General features: G+C 40.0%; 2 protein-coding genes across 3 annotated transcripts in view; one reads left to right on the plus strand and one right to left on the minus strand.

Moving 5' to 3' along the window:
- Window positions 1-961: 961 nt before the first annotated feature.
- The window catches only part of LOC133776409 (cytochrome P450 2C1-like), a 43,606-nt gene continuing 23,177 nt past the window's right edge, over window positions 962-21,390 (minus strand). For both annotated transcript variants that reach the window (XM_062215369.1, XM_062215368.1), the window contains 3 exons: window positions 20,982-21,169; window positions 14,309-14,450; window positions 962-1,230 (listed from right to left, as the gene is read on the minus strand). In XM_062215369.1, the coding sequence (XP_062071353.1) occupies window positions 1,049-1,230; window positions 14,309-14,450; window positions 20,982-21,169 (512 nt within the window). In that variant the 3' untranslated portion in view covers window positions 962-1,048. The remainder of the gene's footprint in view (window positions 1,231-14,308; window positions 14,451-20,981; window positions 21,170-21,390) is intronic.
- Window positions 15,550-16,053, plus strand: LOC133776410 (gametocyte-specific factor 1-like). The gene has a single exon (XM_062215370.1). The coding sequence runs from the start codon at window positions 15,550-15,552 to the stop codon at window positions 16,051-16,053; it is 504 nt and encodes a 167-aa protein (XP_062071354.1).

Consider the following 21,390-nt stretch of genomic DNA (forward strand, 5'->3'; position numbering starts at 1 on the left):
CATATCCTGGGTTTTTAACTACTTCTTATTAATTATAAATTCAGACGTTGATATCCAAAAAGGACTCTGCCTGTTATTTGAAATAACATTATGTCTATAGATCAAATCAAAAGCCTGACACCTTGGCCGGCGCCATCGCTCACTTGGCTAATCCTCTGCCTGTGTCGCCAGCACCCTGGGTTCTAGTCCCAGTTGGGATGCCGGATTCGGTCCTGGTTGCAGCTCTTCCAGTCCAGCTCTCTGCTGTGGCCCGGGAAGGCAGTGGAAGATGGCCCAAGTTCTTGGTCCCTGCACCTGCCTGGGAGACCAGGAGGAAGCACCTGGCCATAGCGGTCACTTGGGAGGTGAACCAATGGAAAGGAAGACCTTTCCTCTGTCTTCTCTCACTGTCTAACTCTGCCTGTCAAAAAAAAAAAAAAAAAAAAGACTGACACCTTAACAATAATAACATCATATTCACATTGATGAAATACATCTCCATTAATTTACATCATTTTTGGTTTCCTCTGCTTTGTAGTTTTCTTCAAATGATCATATACATATTGTGTCAGACATAAACACAAGTATTTCATATTTGTAGCTATAATGTAAATGATACTGTGTGTGTTTGTGCCTATCCTTATAAGGACCAGCATGACCTCTTGGAACTTTATTTTTTTTCATATGTTATTCACATTAGGCACAAAAGAAAGAAAATCTGAAAACTGATTCAACATCCATAGTGCTTTTATTTTGAACATATAGCAGATAAACATGTCTGAATCATCAAATGCCAATCATCTTGCTCAATTTCACAGTGATAATGTAATAGCAATTCAGCATTAAACAGGTGGTTAATCCTAGAATTACACACTGTAAGGAGTGGCAGATACACATTTGTGAAGGGACCCAGAAAACGTTTCCTAATGGAGGCTAGACCTTGAAAATGAATCAATATCAGAGGACATGACAGGGAAGGGACCCATGATAGGCAAAGGAGTTGGAGGCGGCTCTGGAAGAGAGGAGCTGCAGATGACAGCTCAGCAGCAGCCACGTGGCCTGCCCTTCTTCAGGCAGGAACGAAGCTGAGCTGGTACAAGGGTGGCGCACGACCTAGCCCACTGACAAGTGGGGTGGTGTCAATGTCCTTTGGGTCAACCAGAGGCTTCAGGGTAAAGTTCTGCAAAATGGCGGTCAGGAATAAAAACAGCTCCATGCGGGCCAGAGCCTCTCCCACACACACTCGCTTTCCTGAAAATAACAAGCACAGAAGATTCTTTATCTAAACATTGAGTTGTGAAACTTTCAAGGAGTATGCAGTGACTGCTTGCTCAGGGACTGAGTAGATGGATGGGTGGATGGAAGACAGAATGACTGGTAGGATGGCTGGGTAGGCACATGGATAAAAGGATGAATACTTGTTATCCACAAAAAATCATATTATAACAGGCATCCCTCACTCTACTAATGTGTGTTGAATATCAGTTCTGTGTCAAATATTTCATTAACTATTGCCAAATTATAAACACTTTGAATTGACTAAGCACTTTCAGAAACTCACATTTCTTGTGCAGTGGTTAAAGGTAGTTGGGTTGAAGGAAGGGCTGTCATATACAAGTGTACTTCAAAAAGCTCATGATAAAATGGCATGAAAAGGTAAGTTAATTAGGGCTCAAAACCAAGTAAAATCCATCATAAATTTCCATGTTACCCATTTGCAAGGAATTATTGAAGATCTCTCTTGTGCATGGATAACAAAAATTTTAATCAAAATAAACATTTTAATTCTATTTTCCATTATTTAAAAGCACCCTCATGTTCTATATCCCTTTGAAACCCAAGCAGGATATTCAGACAAGGACTTTCTTTCCCCAGGATAATTTCTTTTTTTTTTAATACTGAAAAGTTTTTGTTTTTATTTCCTATATCAAATATTATAACAGGACATCTGCATGTATTTATTAAAAATTCAGCAGTTGAATTTAGATCAGAGGTTTCCTTGAGTTTGGATCTTCACTCAGCACAGTGAGCTCTTGTCTTCAAAGTCTTATTGTCCCACTACTCTCCCTCCACCACCACGTTCGCCCACCCATCCTCCCCAGTTCAAGTCGCAGTATTAATATAAAGCAACTGGGTACAACACAGCAAGAATATTCACAATTTGGTACAGCCAAAACCAGAGGATCACCAATGGAGAGGAAGCTCCTCATTGAAAAAGCATTTACCTATAGACTATGTGTAGCTATAGATCTATCACACCCAATTACCTAAGATTTCCCTGGTTTTAGAGCAAGTGGAAGTTCCATTGAGTATTAGGCAGCAGTTCCAGCTCTGCTTTACCTAAGGGCATGTCATTCTCCTACAAGGAGAGGTTTTCTACCACCTCCACGTCTCCCAATTTAAGGCTTTCCCTAGCATCTTTGTTATCACTTACTGGATATACAGGAGGGTCTCTAGTGTGTCTTGAGCAAAAAATTTCGTGGTTGGTCCAGTTACCCCTTCTTCCCACACTGGGGAAGAACTGCAGAAACAAGTGATTATCTCCTAGCACCATGGGATTCAAGGCCCAGGAAACTGAGAACTCTGTGTGCATTTCAGGGAGGACTTGCCAGAAACACTACAATGGGAGCACTCTGTCCATTATCTTCTCCCATTGAGTAGCAAAGTTCCACTACAGATGACATTTAGAGCCCATCTTTCAGTAAGAATGCAAATCTCAGAAAGATTACCACTTTGCCAAGGTGAGTACACACAAACCTCCCAGGGAACCTCCAAATACTGTTAAGAACTGCTTGAGAAAAACTTTAAAACACGTACCCCAAGTTGACTTCATTCAAGTCCCCAACCCACCCTTAGATCTAGCTCCAAACAAATTTCATTCCTTGATTGATCTCTCTGAACCAATGGGAAATGAGGTTTAGAAAACGACACGAAAAATGTTTAAAAACCACAATCAGAGGGACAGGCCAGAGCTGGTACATCCCAGATAATTCAAAACACAGTGTTCAAACTGAACTCATACAAAGCATGCACAGAGCCCACAAACACTCCTGAAAGTCCCTATGACACAATCGATACCTACATGAAAGAAGAGGATTTCCTTAAGGAGGTGCGGGGAAGACCCCAAATGCTTATTCGTTGTTAATAATCAAAAGGAAAACTGTTCCTTGGGAGAAAAAATGATTCTTAGAGGAGTGAAGAAAATTGTGTCCAAAAAACCATGTCAGTGCTTGAATGGAAGCCCCTCAAAGTCTAAGCATCACAATAGCATCAAGTGGGACTCATTCTATCCAAGACTAGAGGATTATTTCCCAGCTTTAGTCTCTATTCCCCAGCAAGTGCCTTATATAGCCTTTCCAAAATGTGGGACAAACTGAGGAAAGTAACCAGGCCCATATCCCCAGAGAGGTAGGATAAACACCCTCTAAAAGAAGCTTGCTACTCATTAACTAAAAAGTTCATGAGGTCACATACAACTTTCACTCGGATTAGTAGACAAAACTGGATTTTTCTGGTGGAAATGGGAGGCTTAACTTACAGGGCAATAAGATATCAAAAAGTTATTATGAGCATATGATTCTCATCATAAACCCATTTATATTTTGAATCCATTGATTTATTGATATTTTCCATATTAAGAACACAGATGCTTTGAGAAAAGCATACTCTTATAAAACCATTTTGCTGGCGGAGCCAAGATGGCGGAAGAGTGAGGGCACACACAACAGTTTGGGAAAAGAAATTTTAACAAGGGTGGAGTTACTGTACCCTTAAGAAGAGACTCAGAGGAAAAAACTGCAGAGGAAACTCTCCCGGATCTAGTGGATGTGACACGTAGGACCTACGAGGAGAGTAAGGTGGCCCACTGCCGCAACGCGCCGTACCGCGCCGAGCCCTGCCGAGCTGCACGGAGCCGCCCTGAGCCGCACCTAGCAGTGCCCAGCTGCGCTGCGCTGACCCGACCCAACCCGCACTGAGCTGCGCCACGGACACGGGGGGCACTAGAGTTAGGAAAACAGCCAACCCAGCTACAAAAGCCCACCCACAGAATTTGAGCCCCGGCGCTGGAAGCACAGGTAACCCGAGACATTGGCCGCGAAGGTTAGACCATGATCCGAGTTCACGCAGGGGGGAAGGGGAACTACACCAGGCTGACTGGAAGAAAAAAAAAAGGGGGGGGAACCAGCTGGGACACTAGCCTCTTTGCATTCTCCTTACAAACCCCAGAAAGACAAAGAGCAGGGACCACTTTACATAAGAAAAACAAACTCTTTAGCCTAGGCAACACTGAAGAACCAAACAGAGCTCTTTGGCCACACCTCCAAGATGCCAAACAAATGTAGAAACCAAGGTAACAAGAGCAAGGAAGACACTCTCATGCCCCCAAATGAAAAAGGCATCCCAATCCAAGATTATGAAGATGATGAGATAGAAGAAATGCAAGAAGTGGATCTCAAAAAATTGGTAAGATCATTAAGAAGCTCTCAAAAACAAATTCTTGAACTACAGAAATCCTTAATGGACAAGATAGAAAACCTCTCTCACAAAAATTAAATATTAAGGAGGAATCAAAATGAAATGAAACAACTAGTAGAACAAGAAACAGTGATAGTGACAAGAAACCATAATGAAATAAAGAATTCAATAGATCAAATGACAAACACATTAGAGAGCCTTAAAAACAGAATGGGGGAAGCAGAAGAGAGAATATCGGAATTGGAAGACAGAGAACAGGAAAGGAAACAGGAAAACCAGAGAAAAGAAGAGGAAATTAGAAACCTAAAAAATATTGTAGGGAATCTACAGGACACTATTAAAAAACCGAACATTCGGGTCCTAGGAGTTCCTGAAGGCATGGAGAGGGAGAAAGGATTAGAAGGCCTTTTCAGTGAGATAATAGCAGAAAATTCCCCAGGTTTGGAGAAGGACAGAGACATCATAGTACAGGAAGCTCATAGAACCCCTAATAAACATGACCAAAAGAGATCCTCACCACGACACGTCGTAATCAAACTCACCACAGTGAAACATAAAGAAAAGATCCTAAAATGTGCAAGAGAGAAACGCCAGATTACTCTCAGAGGATCTCCAATTAGACTCACAGCTGACTTCTCATCAGAAACCCTACAAGCTAGGAGGGAATGGCGAGACATAGCCCAGGTACTAAGAGAGAAAAACTGCCAGCCCAGAATATTATATCCTGCAAAGCTCTCATTTATGAATGAAGGTGAAATAAAGACCTTTCACAGCAAACAGACATTGAAAGAATTTGTCGCCACTCGTCCAGCCCTGCAAAAGATGCTTAAAGATGTGTTACATACAGAAACACAGAAACACGATCACCAATATGAAAGAAGGTAAAGGAAGGAAACCTCACAGCAAAAGATCACAGGAATCTCAAACCATATATTAGAAAGTATCTTTGGCAAATGGCAGGGCAAAGTTACTCCTTCTCAACAGTCACATTGAATGTTAATGGCTTGAACTGTCCAGTTAAAAGACACCGATTGGCTGATTGGGTTAAGGAACAAAACCTATCTTTTTGCTGCTTACAAGAAACCCATCTATCCAACAATGATCCATACAGGCTGAAAGTGAAAGGCTGGAAAAAGATATACCATGCCAACAGAAATGAAAAAAGAGCGGGCGTAGCCATTTTAATATCAGACAACATAAACTTTACCACAAAAACTGTTAGGAGAGACAAAGAGGGGCACTATTTAATAATTAAGGGATCAATTCAACAGGAAGATATAACGATTATCAATGTATATGCACCTAATTACAGGGCACCAGCTTATTTAAAAGAGTTGTTAAGGGACTTAAAGGGAGACTTAGACCCCAGTACAATAGTACTGGGGGACTTCAATACTCCACTCTCAGAGATAGACAGATCAACAGGACAGAAGATCAACAAGGAGACAGTAGATTTAAATGACACTATAGCCCAAATGGATCTAACAGATATCTACAGAACATTTCACCCTACATCTAAGGACTTTACATTCTTCTCAGCAGTACATGGAACCTTCTCTAGGATTGACCACATACTAGGCCATAAAGCAAGTCTCAGCAAATTCAAAAGAATTAGAATCATACCATGCAGCTTCTCAGACCACAAAGGAATGAAATTGGAAATTGGCAACTCAGGAATCCCTAGAGCACGTGCAAACACATGGAGATTGAACAACATGCTCCTGAATGAACAATGGGTCATAGAAGAAATTAAAAGAGAAATCAAAAATTTTCTGGAAGTAAATGAGGATAACAGCACAACATACCAAAACCTATGGGATACAACAAAAGCAGTGTTAAGAGGAAAGTTTATATCAATAGGTACCTACATCAAGAAATTGGAAAGGCACCAAATAGATGAGCTTTCAAGTCATCTCAAGGATCTAGAAAATCTGCAGCAAACCAAACCCAAACCCAGTAGGAGAAGAGAAATAATTAAAATCAAAGAAGAAATCAACAGGATTGAATCCAAAAAAACATTACAAAAAATCAGCCAAACGAGGAGCTGGTTTTTTGAAAAAATAAACAAAATTGACACCCCATTGGCCCAACTAACTAAAAAAAGAAGAGAAAAGACCCAAATCAATAGGATCAGAGATGAAAAGGGAAACGTAACAACAGACGCCGCAGAATTAAAAAGAATCATCAGAAATTACTACAAGGACTTCTATGCCAGCAAACAGGGAAATCTATCAGAAATGGACAGATTCTTGGACACACACAACCTCCCTAAATTGAGCCAGGAAGACATAGAAAACCTAAACAGACCCATAACTGACACAGAAATTGAAACAGTAATAAAGGCCCTCCCAACAAAGAAAAGCCCAGGACCAGATGGATTCACTGCTGAGTTCTACCAGACATTTAGAGAAGAACTAACTCCAATTCTTCTCAAACTATTCAGAGCAATCGAAAAAGAGGGAATCCTCCCAAATTCTTTCTATGAAGCCACCATCACCTTAATTCCTAAGCCAGAAAGAGATGCAACATTGAAAGAGAATTACAGACCAATATCCCTGATGAACATAGATGCAAAAATACTCAATAAAATTCTGGCCAATGGAATGCAACAACACATCAGAAAGATCATCCACCCAGACCAAGTGGGATTTATCCCCGGTATGCAGGGATGGTTCAACATTCGCAAAATAATCAACGGAATACACTACATTAACAGACTGCAGAAGAAAAACCATATGATTCTCTCAATAGACGCAGAGAAAGCATTTGATAAAATACAACACCCTTTCATGATGAAAATTCTAAACAAACTGTATACGGGAGGATCATTCCGCAATACAATCAAAGCAATTTATGAAAAACCCACGGCCAACATCCTATTGAATGGCAAAAAGTTGGAAGCATTTCCACTGAGATCTGGTACCAGACAGGGATGCCCACTCTCACCACTGCTATACAATATAGTTCTGGAACTTTTAGCCAGAGCTATTAGGCAAGAAAAAGAAATTAAAGGGATACAAATCGGGAAGGACGAACTCAAACTATCCCTCTTTGCAGATGATATGATTCTTTATTTAGGGGACCCAAAGAACTCTACTAAGAGACTACTGGAACTCATCGAAGAGTTTGGCAAAGTAGCAGGATATAAAATCAATGCACAAAAATCAACAGCCTTTGTATACACAGGCAATGCCACAGCTGAGGAAGAACTTCTAAAATCAATTCCATTCACAATAGCTATAAACAACCAAATACCTTGGATGGAACTTAACCAAGGATGTCAAAGGTCTCAATGATGAGAGTTACAAAATCTTAAAGAAAGAAATAAGACGATACCAAAAAAATGGAAAAAATCTTCCATGCTCATGGATTGGAAGAATCAATATCATCAAAATGTCTATTCTCCCAAAAGCAATTTATACATTCAATGCAATACCAATCAAGATACCAAAGACCTTCTTCTCAGATCTGGAAACAATGATGCTGAAATTCATATGGAGACACAGAAGACCTCGAATAGCCAAAGCAATCCTGTACAATAAAAACAAAGCCGGAGGCATCACAATACCTGATTTCAGGACATACTACAGGGCAGTTGTTATCAAAACAGCATGGTACTGGTACAGAAACAGATGGATAGACCAATGGAACAGAATAGAAACACCAGAAATCAATCCAAACATCTACAGCCCACTTATATTTGACCAAAGATCCAAATCTAATCCCTGGAATAAAGACAGGCTATTCAATAAATGGTGCTGGGAAAATTGGATTTCCACATGCAGAAGCTTGAAGCAAGACCCATACCTATCACCTTACACAAAAATTCACTCAACATGGATTAAAGACTTAAATCTACGACCTGAAACCATCAAATTATTAGAGAGCATTGGAGAAACCCTGCAAGATATAGGTACCGGCAAAGACTTCTTGGAAAATACTCCAGCAGCACAGGCAGTCAAAACCAAAATTAACATTTGGGATTGCATCAAATTGAGAAGTTTCTGTACTTCAAAAGAAACAGTCAGGAAAGTGAAGAGGCAACCGACAGAATGGGAAAAAATATTTGCAAACTATACTACAGATAAAGGATTGATAACCAGAATCCACAAAGAAATCAAGAAAATCCACAACAATAAAACAAACAACCCACTTAAGAGATGGGCCAAGGACCTCAATAGACATTTTTCGAAAGAAGAAATCCAAATGGCCAACAGACACATGAAAAAATGTTCAAGATCACTAGCAATCAGAGAAATGCAAATCAAAACCACAATGAGGTTCCATCTCACCCCGGTGAGAATGGCTCACATTCAGAAATGTACCAACAATAGATGCTAGAGGATGTGGGGAAAAAGGGACACTAACCCACTGTTGGTGGGAATGCAAACTGGTTAAGCCACTATGGAAGTCAGTCTGGAGATTCCTCAGAAACCTGAACATAACCCTACCATACAACCCAGCCATCCCACTCCTTGGAATTTACCCAAAGGAAATTCATTTGGCAAATAAAAAAGCCATCTGCACATTAATGTTTATTGCAGCTCAATTCACAATAGCTAAGACCTGGAACCAACCCAAATGCCCATCAACAGTAGACTGGATAAAGAAATTATGGGACATGTACTCCATAGAATACTATACAGCAGTAAGAAGCAACGAAACCCGGTCATTTGCAACAAGATGGAGGAATCTGGAAAACATCATGCTGAGTGAATTAAGTCAGTCCCAAAGAGACAAATATCATTTGTTTTCCCTGATCGGCGACAACTGAGCACCAAAGGGGAAACCTGTTAAGTGAAATGGACACTATAAGAAACAATGACCTGATCAGCTCTTGTCCTGACTTTAGATGTACAATGTAATACTTTATCCTTTTTAGTATTTGTTGTTGTTGTTGTTGTTGTTCTAGTACTAGTGGTTGAACTCTGTAATTAACACACAATTATTCTTAGGTGTTTAAATTTTAACTGAAAAGTGATCCCTGTTAAATTTAAGAGTGGAAAAAGAGAGGGAGGAGATGTACAATTTGGAACATGCTCAATCAGACTTGCCGCAAATGGTGGAGTTAGAAATGTGCCAGGGGATTCCAACACAATCCCATCAAGGTGGCATGTACCAATGCCATCGCACTAGTCCAAGTGATCAATTTCAGCTCACAATTGATGGCTCTGATAGGTCTAAGAGTCAAAGGGATCACACAAACAAGACAAGTGTCTGCTAATACTAACTGATAGAATCAAAAAGGGAGAGAAAGATCCAACATGGGAAATGGGATACACAGCAGACTCATAGAATGGCAGAGGTCCTAGATAGCACTCTGGCCTCAGAATCAGCCCTCAAGGCATTCGGATCTGGCTGAAGAGCCCATGAGAGTATAGTAGGCATGGAAAGCCAAGATATCATGGGAAAAAAAAAAAAAGACCTAAATGAATGATCTCTGTGAGTGAGATCCCAGTGGAAAGAACGGGGCCATCAAAGAAGGAGGTACCTTTCTCTGAAGGGAGGAGAGAACTTCCACTTTGACTATGACCCTATCGGAATAAGATCAAAGTCAGCGAACTCTAAAGGCTTCCATAGCCATGGCAACTCATGACTAGAGCCTAGGGAGATTACTGACGCCATGAACAGGAGTGTCAAATTGTTAAGTCAGCAACAGGAGTCACTGTGTACTTAAATCCCATGTGGGATCTGTCCTTAATGTGTTGTCCAATGTGAAGTGATGCTATAACTAGTACTGAAACAGTATTTTTACACTTTGTGTTTCTGTGTGGGTACAAACTGATGAGGTCTTTACTAATTTTATACTGAAGTGATCTTCTGTATATAAAGAGAATTGGAAATGAAAAAAAAAAAACAACCTGGTGTTAAATTGGAAATGGCATAGAAAATTAATTAATCTTTTTAAAAAACTATTATGTAGGATCTCTGTCTTTAATGTGCTGTACATTGTTATTTAATGCTATAATAAGTACTCCAATGATAGTTTTCTCACTTTATGTTGCTATATGGACAAACTCTTGAAATCTTTACCTAATATGTACTAAACTGATCTTCTGTATATAAAGAGAATTGAAAATGAATCTTGATGTGAATGGAAGGGGAAAGGGAGTGGGAAAGGGAAGGGTTGCGGGTGGGAGGGAAGTTATGGGAGGGGGGAAGCCATTGTAACCCATAAGCTGTACTTTGGAAATTTATATTCATTAAATAAAAGTTTTAAAAAAAAAACCATTTTGCTGCAAACATCAAGGCATGCGACTAAGTATCAGCGTTCCAATGAGGTGGATCCTGGTGAGTGACACACACTGTAAAGCCACACACTGTGAGAGAGGAAAAAGCGGCATGGAACAGTTCCAGATCAAGAATCTCACCCTGATCAGTGAAGGTTTTCATACTAAGATGATGAAAAAGCCAATAAAAAAGATTTTAAGGAAGGGAGAATTCAAGTCCAGGTCCAAAGTTATCTCATAATTGGAAATGTTGCACATTTGCTTTTCCATGTCTAATAAATAGTAATTCATGCTAGCCCAGTTAGATTAACTTTTTAAAATGAAGATAAAATATTACTTATGCTCAACACAGCTTAGCTTGACAATTTTTCTTATTTGGAAACCTAAGTGACCTTATAAATCATATAATGCCTTGGGCATTCTGATCTCTATAGATACCACTAAACAGACAACAATATTTGAAGTATTTGTAGCCAGCAGTTCAAGTATAACGAGATTAACTTCCCATATTTACAATTACATGATTGTTCTCAGGCAAAATACTACCATTTCCATCTCTAATCGTACCAGTAAATCTGATTATCTTTTTAAAATACCTCAATATGTAAATGCTACATTTCATTTTCTTAATGTTAAATTTGGTTTACTCAAACTAGTTCATACTGGCTTATCGAACTTCACTTTGAGATCAAAGGAAAGAAAGGGGTATACCAAAAATCATCATGTTTTGGAGGGTGGCTATGATTCTAAGCAACACAATCTGCAGACCACAAAAGGGGAGAGTGGTGTCACAGAGATAATTACTAGAATAACCATCTTGGAATACCAATCCTCCAGAAGTAGAGAGAAAATGAACTACAAACAGGATGTGTTTGCCTCAAATTCCTCTCCTATATACCGATTTAACAAGAAGTGAGAAAGGTTATATATTGACTTAGATATGGAATTTCTTAAACAATTACATTAAAAATCATGACTCATGTTCAAAGAATGAATATTAAAACTCAAGACTAGAGAATGGAGAAGTCAAAGAGAAAGTAGAATTAAAAGATTTTCTATTTAAAGATCTCATCTGATCTAATAATCTAACCACAGGAGTCCATTGCTTAGGAAAACTACCAATACCATCTTATTCTCTCTTGAAAAACAAAACTTCTCTTGAGTCTAAGTTCTCTATTGTAGGACTGACAGTCAGGTGAGTCAAAAACCAAAACTATATATCTAAACTGGATGCTCTCAATTTAAATCCATAAATGGCTCTCATGTTTGTACCCAACAATGAGGTCCAAGTGTCTTGATTTGGACCTTCTCAGTCTGTTCATGGTCTGATGCTCAGTGCCACTCCTTCCATTCCACACAGCTGATAAGCAATGGCATACCTGCTTTAAATCAATCTCCAGTCCTCCATGGAGTTTCTAACTGCATGCCAGGCTACCCCAGGGATCTAAGAAACGCCCTTCTGCTGCTTCCTTTGGAACCTATGTCTCAAGTCTCTTCCTAATTGTAAGATTTGTAATGCCAAGCTCTTCCTCTGGGTTTCCTCATCATATTCCTGATCCACTGAAACATGGATCACTTTGAGTATTATTCTCTATTTTTTATATACAGATAAAATGTGAGTTCATTGAAAGAAGAGCTCAGACCTTGACATGCCATTACAATGCCAAACCCAAAGCACTGAAAAAACAAAGAGAAAAAATGGGGATTACATGTGTAGAAACTCAGTTCAAATAATTTAGCTGTGGAGATCAAATGTCCCAGGTGTATGACCTTGAGTGTAGCAAGATGAAGGAGCTCTGCATTCTTTCGGAGTGTCCTCCACATTCTCAAGTTCTCCCTGTCCCTACATTTTCTGGACAATTCTGACCTCAGCAATCTACAGGAATGTCCTCTTTGAGGTGCATTTCCTCTGTAAGTGCCCTGATTCTTTCTGTAACTCTCCTCTGAGGCAGTTCAATTTCCTTTAGCTTAATAGAAAACTATGGGATGTCAACAAGCAAAAGTTTCCCTTTCAGCCTCTTAGCAACCTGTGTTTTCCTTTCAAATCACTTATACTATGGTGTTGCGATCCTCTAGTAACCTTGTTCTCTAATTTTTTTTAAGTTATTATTTATTTATTTGAAATAGTTACACAGAGAGAGAAGGAGAGGGAGAGAGAGAGAGAGGTCCTCCATCCACTGGTTCACTCACCAAATGGCAGCAACAGCTGGAGCTGTGCCAATCCTAAACCAGGAGCCAGGAGATTCCTCTGCATCTTTCACGTGGATGCAGAGGTCCAAAGAACTGGGCCATCTACCACGGCTTTCCCAGTTCACAGCAGAGTGCTGGATCAGAAGTGGTACAGCCGGGATCTGAAGCGGTGCCCACATGGGATGCTGGCACTAGAGACAGCAGCTTTACCTGGACCCCATTGTTCCCTAATTTGTAAGAAAGCCTCTTAGGAGCACTTTGTGTCCTTGGGGATGCTAATTAAATCTTTATAACTCTGGGCCAACATTGTTGTGGAGTGAGTTGAGCCACTGTCAGCAGTGCCAGCATCTCATAAAGGTACTGGTTTGATTCCCAGCTGCTTCACTTCTGATCCAGTTCCATGATACATTGCCTGGTAAAACAGTAGAAAATGGCCCAAGAACTTGTGTACATGGACCCTCGTGGGAGGCTCTGATGGAGTTCCAGGATCCTGGTTTCTGCCTGGTTCAGCACTAGCCATTGAGGCCATTTGGAAAAGCAGCAGATGGAAGATTTTTTTTTTTTTTTTTTTTTTTTTTTTTTGGACAGGCAAAGTGGACAATGAAAGAGAGACAGAGAGAAAGGTTTTCCTTTGCCATTGGGTCACCCTCCAATGGCCGCCATGGCCGGCGGGCTGCGGCCGGCGGATCATGCTGATCCGAAGCCAGGAGCCAGGTGCTTCTCCTGGTCTCCCATGCACGTGCAGGGCCCAAGGACTTCAGCCATCCTCCACTGCACTCCCAGGCCATAGCAGAGAGCTGGCCTGGAAGAGGGGCAACCAGGACAGAATCCGGCATCCTGACCAGTACTAGAACCTGGTGTGCCAATGTCACAGGCGGAGGATTAGCCTATTGAGCCACGGCGCCGGCCGCAGATGGAAGACTGATCTTTCTCTCTCTTTCTCCTTCTCCCTCCCTTTCTCTCTCCTCTTCTCCTCCCCCTATCACTTTGCTTTCAAGGAAATAAATAAATCTTAAAAAATGAAGAAATCCCTATAGCTCACTCAAAGTAAAGACCAACACAGAGAAGATTCTCAAAATTATAAACAAATATGCGATTTTCACAATAGGTGAAGAAAGTCTAAATGAGATGCATGTTCTAAGAGGAGCATATGTGTACCCAGGTTTAGACAGAGGCAGAATTCAATTACTCTATCCTGGGGGTTTCTCACTTTAAGAGAACTTAATCAACAACCTGAAGCCCCAAAGCCCCATTAACCTGGCTCTATAATGAGGAATTATCATGAGAAAGGAAGGCACATGGACAGTAGGAGTGGTACTCCTATCCTGTATAAAAACAAATCTACCTCTCAGGAGGACACACTACCTTAATTTCAACTGATCCCCAAAATTTATCCTGTACCCCAGGATCAAATGGAAATAAATTTCTGTTACCTGCTGAGAAAGGCATGAAGTAGTCACTTTTCTTAAAGTTGCCACTGGCATCCAGGAAGTGGCCAGGGTCAAATCTGTCTGGGTTCGGGAACTCTTTGTTGTCATGCAGCACAGAAGTCAGTGATGTTAATATGGCCGTGCCCTGGAAGAAGCAGACAGAGACACTGAATCCTAAGAAGACAAGGAATGGAAGAAAGGATGGAAATCACAAAGTCAATCTCTAAGGGTAAGGAAATCCATGTGCAAAGAAATGCAGTGACATTTTCAGCCAGGACATGTAAGAAGCAAGAATGAGCTTAAGTTCAAGAGCAAAGATTTTCCTCAGTGCCTTCTAAGAGCATTGGACATACTGAGCACCTGGAAAATTGGGTGCCAATCTCTCTGCAGCCCCGCCCACATACCAGGAAGCTTGCACTTGGGTGCCTGTCCTTGCTTGCTGCTCTAATCCCTCACTCCGTGTGCACAGACCTCACACATGGTCAGTCATCTAAAAGGAAAGCCGGTGCTGATTCAAGAAAAGTCAGGAGTATTTGGAAACTGCTCATCAGGTATTTTAAGTGAAGGTCTAGTCTAACTTAACTGGATTCCTGAGATGCTACCAACAAGTACAAGAACAGCTATTTGTTCTCCATCCTTTTGACACAATATGTTTCTTTTAAATTACAGATGTAAGGGAACTGTTCATTACGGGTGAATCCTGCCTAAAATAACACAGAAGTCAGCATTGATGTTTGGCACAGTGGTTTATGCCACTTGGGATGCCAGCACCCAATATCACATTGCCTGGCTTTGAGATTTCTTTCTGCTTGTAATCTAGATTCCTGCTAATGTGCACCCTGGGTGGCAGCAAGTAAGGCTCAAGTACTGGAGTCTCAGCCACCAACAAGATGACCGAGATTCAGTTCTAAATCCCAAGCATATGGATGAGCTCATTCTCTCTCTCTCTCTTTCTCTCTCTCTCTCCTTCTGCCTTTCAAATAATTAAAAAGAAAAACTTTTAATTCAATGAAAAAGAAAACATGAAACATTAGTGAATTTGAATTGCAACAATTTAAATAGAATCATTAATGCAGATAAAGATTATCAATTAATAATTATTAGAGGAATTACTATTTGGGGAATCAGAATACTCATGAGGTCTTAAAGTCTCATGTTACAGATTTTATTTACTAATTGTATATGAAAAGCGGTAGAGCGTGTCGCGACCGAGCACTTGGATACAAAGCTCCTTCATTGCCACCATGGAAGAAACTTACATTGACTCCCTGGACCCTGAGAAGCTATTACAATCCCCCTATGATAAAAACCACCACATCAGGGCCTGCATATTTCCTTATCACCTCATCAAGTGCAGAAAGAATCATCCTGATGTTGCAAACAAATTGCGTACTTGTCCCTTCAATGCTCGCCACCAGGTTCCACGGGCTGAAATCAGTCATCATATCTCCAGCTGTGATGATAAGAGCTGTATTGAGCAGGATGTTGTCAACCAAACCAGGAACCTTGGACAAGAGACTCTGGCTGAGAGCACATGGCAGTGCCCTCCTTCCGATGAACACTGGGACAAAGATTTGTGGGACCAGACCAGCACCCCATTTGTCTGGGGCACAGCCAACTTCTGTGGCAACAACAGCCCTGCGAGCAACATAGTTATGGAACATAAGAGTAACTTGGCTTCAGGCATGCGGGTGCCCAAATCTCTGCCCTATGTGCTGCCATGGAAGAACAATGGAAATGCACAGTAACTGAATATCTGTCTCATCAAATGCCAGACACTGGAAGACTCATTTGTTCCTGCTACCCATGAGTTCTTCATTTTTTTCCTCCTAATCTGATTATAGAATGATAAACTGTGACTTTCAAACTGAAAAAAAAATTGTATATGAAAAGCAGAATCTCAGCAATGGAGAAATCTGTCATCATCCCCATCAAGGAAGACCTTAGTAACACCAGTGCCACAACAAACTGAACTCATGTCCCCCAGGAAGTGTATGTACACAACATCACCTGTGAAATATTCTTGTCCAAAACACACGCTAGTCTTCAAGAAAAGGTCACAAAAAAACTAGACAGAAATGTTTTATCTGACAGGTGGCCTGCACTCTTCAAAACTATCATGTATTAGAGGGAAACAAAAGAGGGAAAAATAAAACCTGTTCCTGACTAGAAAGGACACAGATGATGTCATATGTGATCAAAGACAAAGAACTTTTAGGGAGGGACTGGCACTGTGGCCTAGCAGATAAGGCCACTGCATCCAGTGCAGGCAATCCATGTGGACGCCAGTTCCAGTCCTGGGTACTCCAATTATGATCCAGCTCTCTGCTATGGCCTGGGAAAGTAGTGGAAGATGGCCCAAGTCTTTGGGCCCCTGCACCCACATGGGAGACCCAAAGGAAGCTCTGGCTCCTGGCTTCAGATCGGTGTAGCTCCAGTGTTGCGGCTATCTGTGGAGTGAACCTGCAGATGGAAGACTTCTCTCCCTCTACTTCTGCCTCTGCCTCTCTGTAATTCTGCATTTCAAATAAATTAATTAAAAAATTTAAAAAAAGAACTTTCAGGGAACCATGTTGACATCTAAGGAATAAATTAAGGGGCAAGAAACCAACATCATAACAGTTGGAAACTGAAGATTCTCTCTAGTGAAGAATTCAAAAGTTTTTTCATTGAAACTCTGAGTGTCTTGAAATATAGAGAAAGTATTCAATATTATAACAAAGCAATATAGAAGATGGATACTTTTTAAGTTAAATTTTATTTAGTAGAAGGTTAAGCTTGTGATTATAAAATAAGCTGAAATTTAGTCATTGAAAAAATTAAAAGAAAAATTTAGAAAGGAAGCAAGAGAGAGGGTAGGAGTATGGGCAGGAGGGAAATTAGATTAGGTAGTATCATATGCTCTTCAACCTGTAGATATGCAATACATTAAATTTGTTCACCTTCTATAAATAAAAAGAAATTTTAAATAATAATAGACTGTCTACTTTTATCTTTAAAAAATAGAAATGATTTTATTGTCCGGCACAGTGGCACACTAGGTTAATCCTCTGCCTGCGCCACCAGCATATCATACGGGCACCTAGTTCTAGTCCCAGTCACTCCTCTTCCAGTCCAGCTCTCTGCTGTGGCCCAGGAGGGCAGAGGAGGATGGCCCAAGTGCCTGTGCCCCTGCGCCCATGGGAGACCTGGAAGAAACACCTGGCTCCAGGCTTTGGATCGGTGTAGCTCTGGCTGTAGCAGCCATCAGGAGAGTGAACCAACGGAAGGAAGACCTTTCTCTCTGTCTCATCCCTTACTGCCTGTGACTCTACTTGTCAAATAAATAAGTAAATAAGTAAAATCTTTTAAAAAAAAAGGAAAATAGAAATGATGTTGAATATTTTCAAATGTTTGTGGAAATACACATATTTACCATGATTTGGATATTACACATATATCAAAGTATGTTGTGATACAACATAACATGTTAAATTTTAATGTGACCAAAAAATCTTAAATAATTCTAAAATAAAATTGAATCAAACATTATGCTCCAAACAAATACAGTAAAAAGCACACCTCATTCTTATTTAACCACACAAACACATTTAAAATGCCCAGAAATATACCATTCCAACCAACTAGTTCTTGTGTCTTCTAGGCAATATGCCCTTCCGGAGATGTTATGCGTATCATGATCAATGGGCAGATAACTATGTTTATGCCACCTGTAACTTTTTAATATTTTAACCCCAAAGAACAGCATCTACTATACCTTGCTTTTGTGTAGTATAAAATAATTTGGATATTGTTCAATAGTAACACATCTACATAAGTCTTTACTCAGCTGTACAATATGAATGGGCCATTACACTATTGATGAACACTATATAGCTTGAAATCAATTTTTTAGAAGCAATGGGTAATGACAAGTTTTTTGGACATTCCTCCCTTTTCACATTCCAAATCTTAAAGTACATACAAATAGTTTGAATTCTTGCATTATAGGATATTATATTCCATAACACAATAGATATTGCAAGTTACTCTCCAAATACTCTGAATATTCCTTCCAGCAGAACACAAAATGCATTAATATGCACTCATTCTCAGCAATATAGCTTTTTCTGAGCCTTTGACTTCATCGATCTAATAGATAAAAGTAATTAACAGTTTTAACTTATATTTTGCAGATGTTACCTGGTTCAGTTCTGACAACAAACATAATATAGCGTTATCAACAGTCCAAAAATAAAGAAAACTCAGTCATGGGGTTGAGAACTTTTTCCTAAATGATAGCTAACACTATCAGAACCAGAGTTCATACTAAAGTCTTCGTGACTTTTGTAGCAGGTATTGGCACTGAATACCACCTTGAATTTTCCATTTTCAGGATTTAGTTGCTGGAACATAGTGCCTGAGTCATTTTCTACACAGTGACACTCTTTCCACTCTCGACCAGAAGCATGTGACTCTGATTCTGACCATGCTTTCCTCTGGCAATGAAACTACCTGGAAATCTGGAAGAAGATGTGATCATGGCACACAAAATCCCAGTGAGCATTCTGCAACTCAGGGGAAATTTTCATTCCCCACATTGGTTCTTAAGAATATTCTCAAAAATATTAGGGGGTAAATTTTAACATCTTGCTACTTCTATTTTAGCTCCTAAAATTTGAACACATGTTTTCATGGAGGTGTAGTAACACAATTCTTCATCTGAAATCCTTAAAACTCAGTTTGTTCTCAAATTCAGAATTATGTCGACTTTCAGATGGATTGCAAGGGGTGTTTGCACAGATTTCATGATACTCATAATATGGGACACAGCATGCAATCAAATAAGCTAAATAGTCACACAAATAGGAAAATAAGGAAAAGAAATGGATTCACATCAGTCCAAGTAAAATTTGAGCCACCACATAAAAATGGACCCATGTTGTACCACTCAGGATAGCATATTTCTAGCCAAGTATTACTAAACAAAACCTTGAGCAGTAAGCAATTAGTCCGCAGTAAAGAAACATACAATGCTAATCAAACTACCTAATTCCATTCCCAACTCTGGCTCCTGATTTGTGCTAATGCTAAGCCCAACAAAAGCAATGACTCACTCAAGTAATTGTGCTCCTTCATCCCAAGTGGGAGGCCTAGATGGCATTCCCAGCTCCACAATCCAGTCTTCCCACACATTAGGGAAGTGAACCAGAAAATGGAAACTCTCTCTCTCTCTCTCTCTCTCTCTCTCTCTTACTCTTACTGTCTCTCAGCCTCTCAACTATTGCTTAAAAAAGAGACATTATTTCTAAAATGAGAGAACCTCAGAGAAATCAGCTAATATCTACAATCAGTGCTTGACTGTATTCATTCCCAGTTCTGAATGAAGCCATCAGAATTATATCACTCAGTCTGCCTACTGAGGGAGAGATGAACCCTTTCTCAAAGGTGAACCTCAGAAGAGACTGAATTTCTTCATACGTTATACCTGGCATTTAACCAGCACATTTTAGGTGATTCAAAGAACAGAAAGAGCATGTTTAACCTAGCAGTTAAGACATCTGCATCCCACACTGGGGTTCCTAGAATCAGTTCCCAGCTCTCTGCTAGTCCTGGGACGCCCTGGTGATGGCTCAAATAGTTGAGTTCCCGCCACCCATGTGGGGGACATGGATTGCATTTCCAGCTCCCAGGTTCAGTCCAGCACTGGTCATCACAGGCATTTGGGGAATGAACCAATGGATGAGATCTCTCTCTCTGTCCCCAGCAACTAATTTTCTTAAAAAAAAATTAGGAAAGGAGGGAAAGGCAATAAAAATAAACCCACAGTAGAGAACATTCCTACCTTATTTTTTGAGATCCACATCATCTTCTCATCAAAAATACGACAAAAATATTTTTGTCCACAGGTAAAAATACAAACTTCCTGAACAAATCTAGTAAATCCAATATAGCTGTGTATGTATGAGTGTTAATCAATACATATATAAGTTTATACTATATTATTACCTACTGCATGTACACAGCCCAAAATATATGGGTATATTAATAGATGCAGAGAATCCTCTTACTTCAACTGTATAAGCAGTCATGACAAAAAAGAAAACAGAAGAAGGCAACTTTCTTAATATGATAAAAATTCATAAATTTATAATGAACATCATTCTCAATGGTAAGATAGTAAACCTCCACACTTCCTGGAGATCACAAACATCAGGGATACCCACATTCCTGACATCTACTCAACACTGCCCTAGAACTCATTCCAGTTAAATAATGCAATAATGAGAATCTGAAAACAAGAAAAACATTAAGCCAGATTGCAAAACTGTGTACATAGAAATTCCACAGGAATCTACAAAACGTTAGTAATGACAAATGAATTTAACAAAGTTGCTAGATATCATGTTATCAAAACAGTAATAAACTAAAAAATATTTCAATATATCAGAAATGAAGAAATCAAAAGGCTACTTTCAAAGGTATCACTTATTTAGGAAAAAGATTATAAATACGCAGCCTCAAGATATGCTATACAGTTTTTATAGCCTCAAACGGCAACAGCAGGCACCTATCAAGCAACCCCACCTAAGAGTTTGGCTCTGCTCTCCTGTTGTGCTGCTAGAAGATTGGTGCTGTACTCTGAGTGTGAGAGCAACAAGATCACCAATGTGCAGTGCAGGAGGAACAAGCCTACCTTGGGGATGAGATAGCTTCTGAACTGAACGTTACAGGTTGTTGTATGGGGCACATTGATGGGGACAAGGTCAATGTATCTCTGGATCTCATGCACCGTGGCATCCGTGTAGGGCATGCGGCTCCTGTCCTGTATACAGGGGCTCCGGTGTCTGCCAATCACATGCTCAATCTCTTCCTGGACTTTAGCTGAGAAGACACAGTAAGAAATCTTCAATAGGAGAATGCGGCACATTTCTCATAGCAACTGAGGGCTAAGAAGCAGGATGAAGGTGTCCATACAGCTCTAAATGATCATAGTACACAGAGACTTACAGAAAGAATCTCTGTGTTAAAAGCACAGATAAGCAACTACAATGCATAGAACTCAATTTTTTTCCACAAAATAAACTTATCTTTTTTAGTATTCA

Source organism: Lepus europaeus, chromosome 17 (assembly GCF_033115175.1).
Source record: "Lepus europaeus isolate LE1 chromosome 17, mLepTim1.pri, whole genome shotgun sequence".
Classification (NCBI taxonomy): Eukaryota; Metazoa; Chordata; class Mammalia; order Lagomorpha; family Leporidae; genus Lepus; species Lepus europaeus.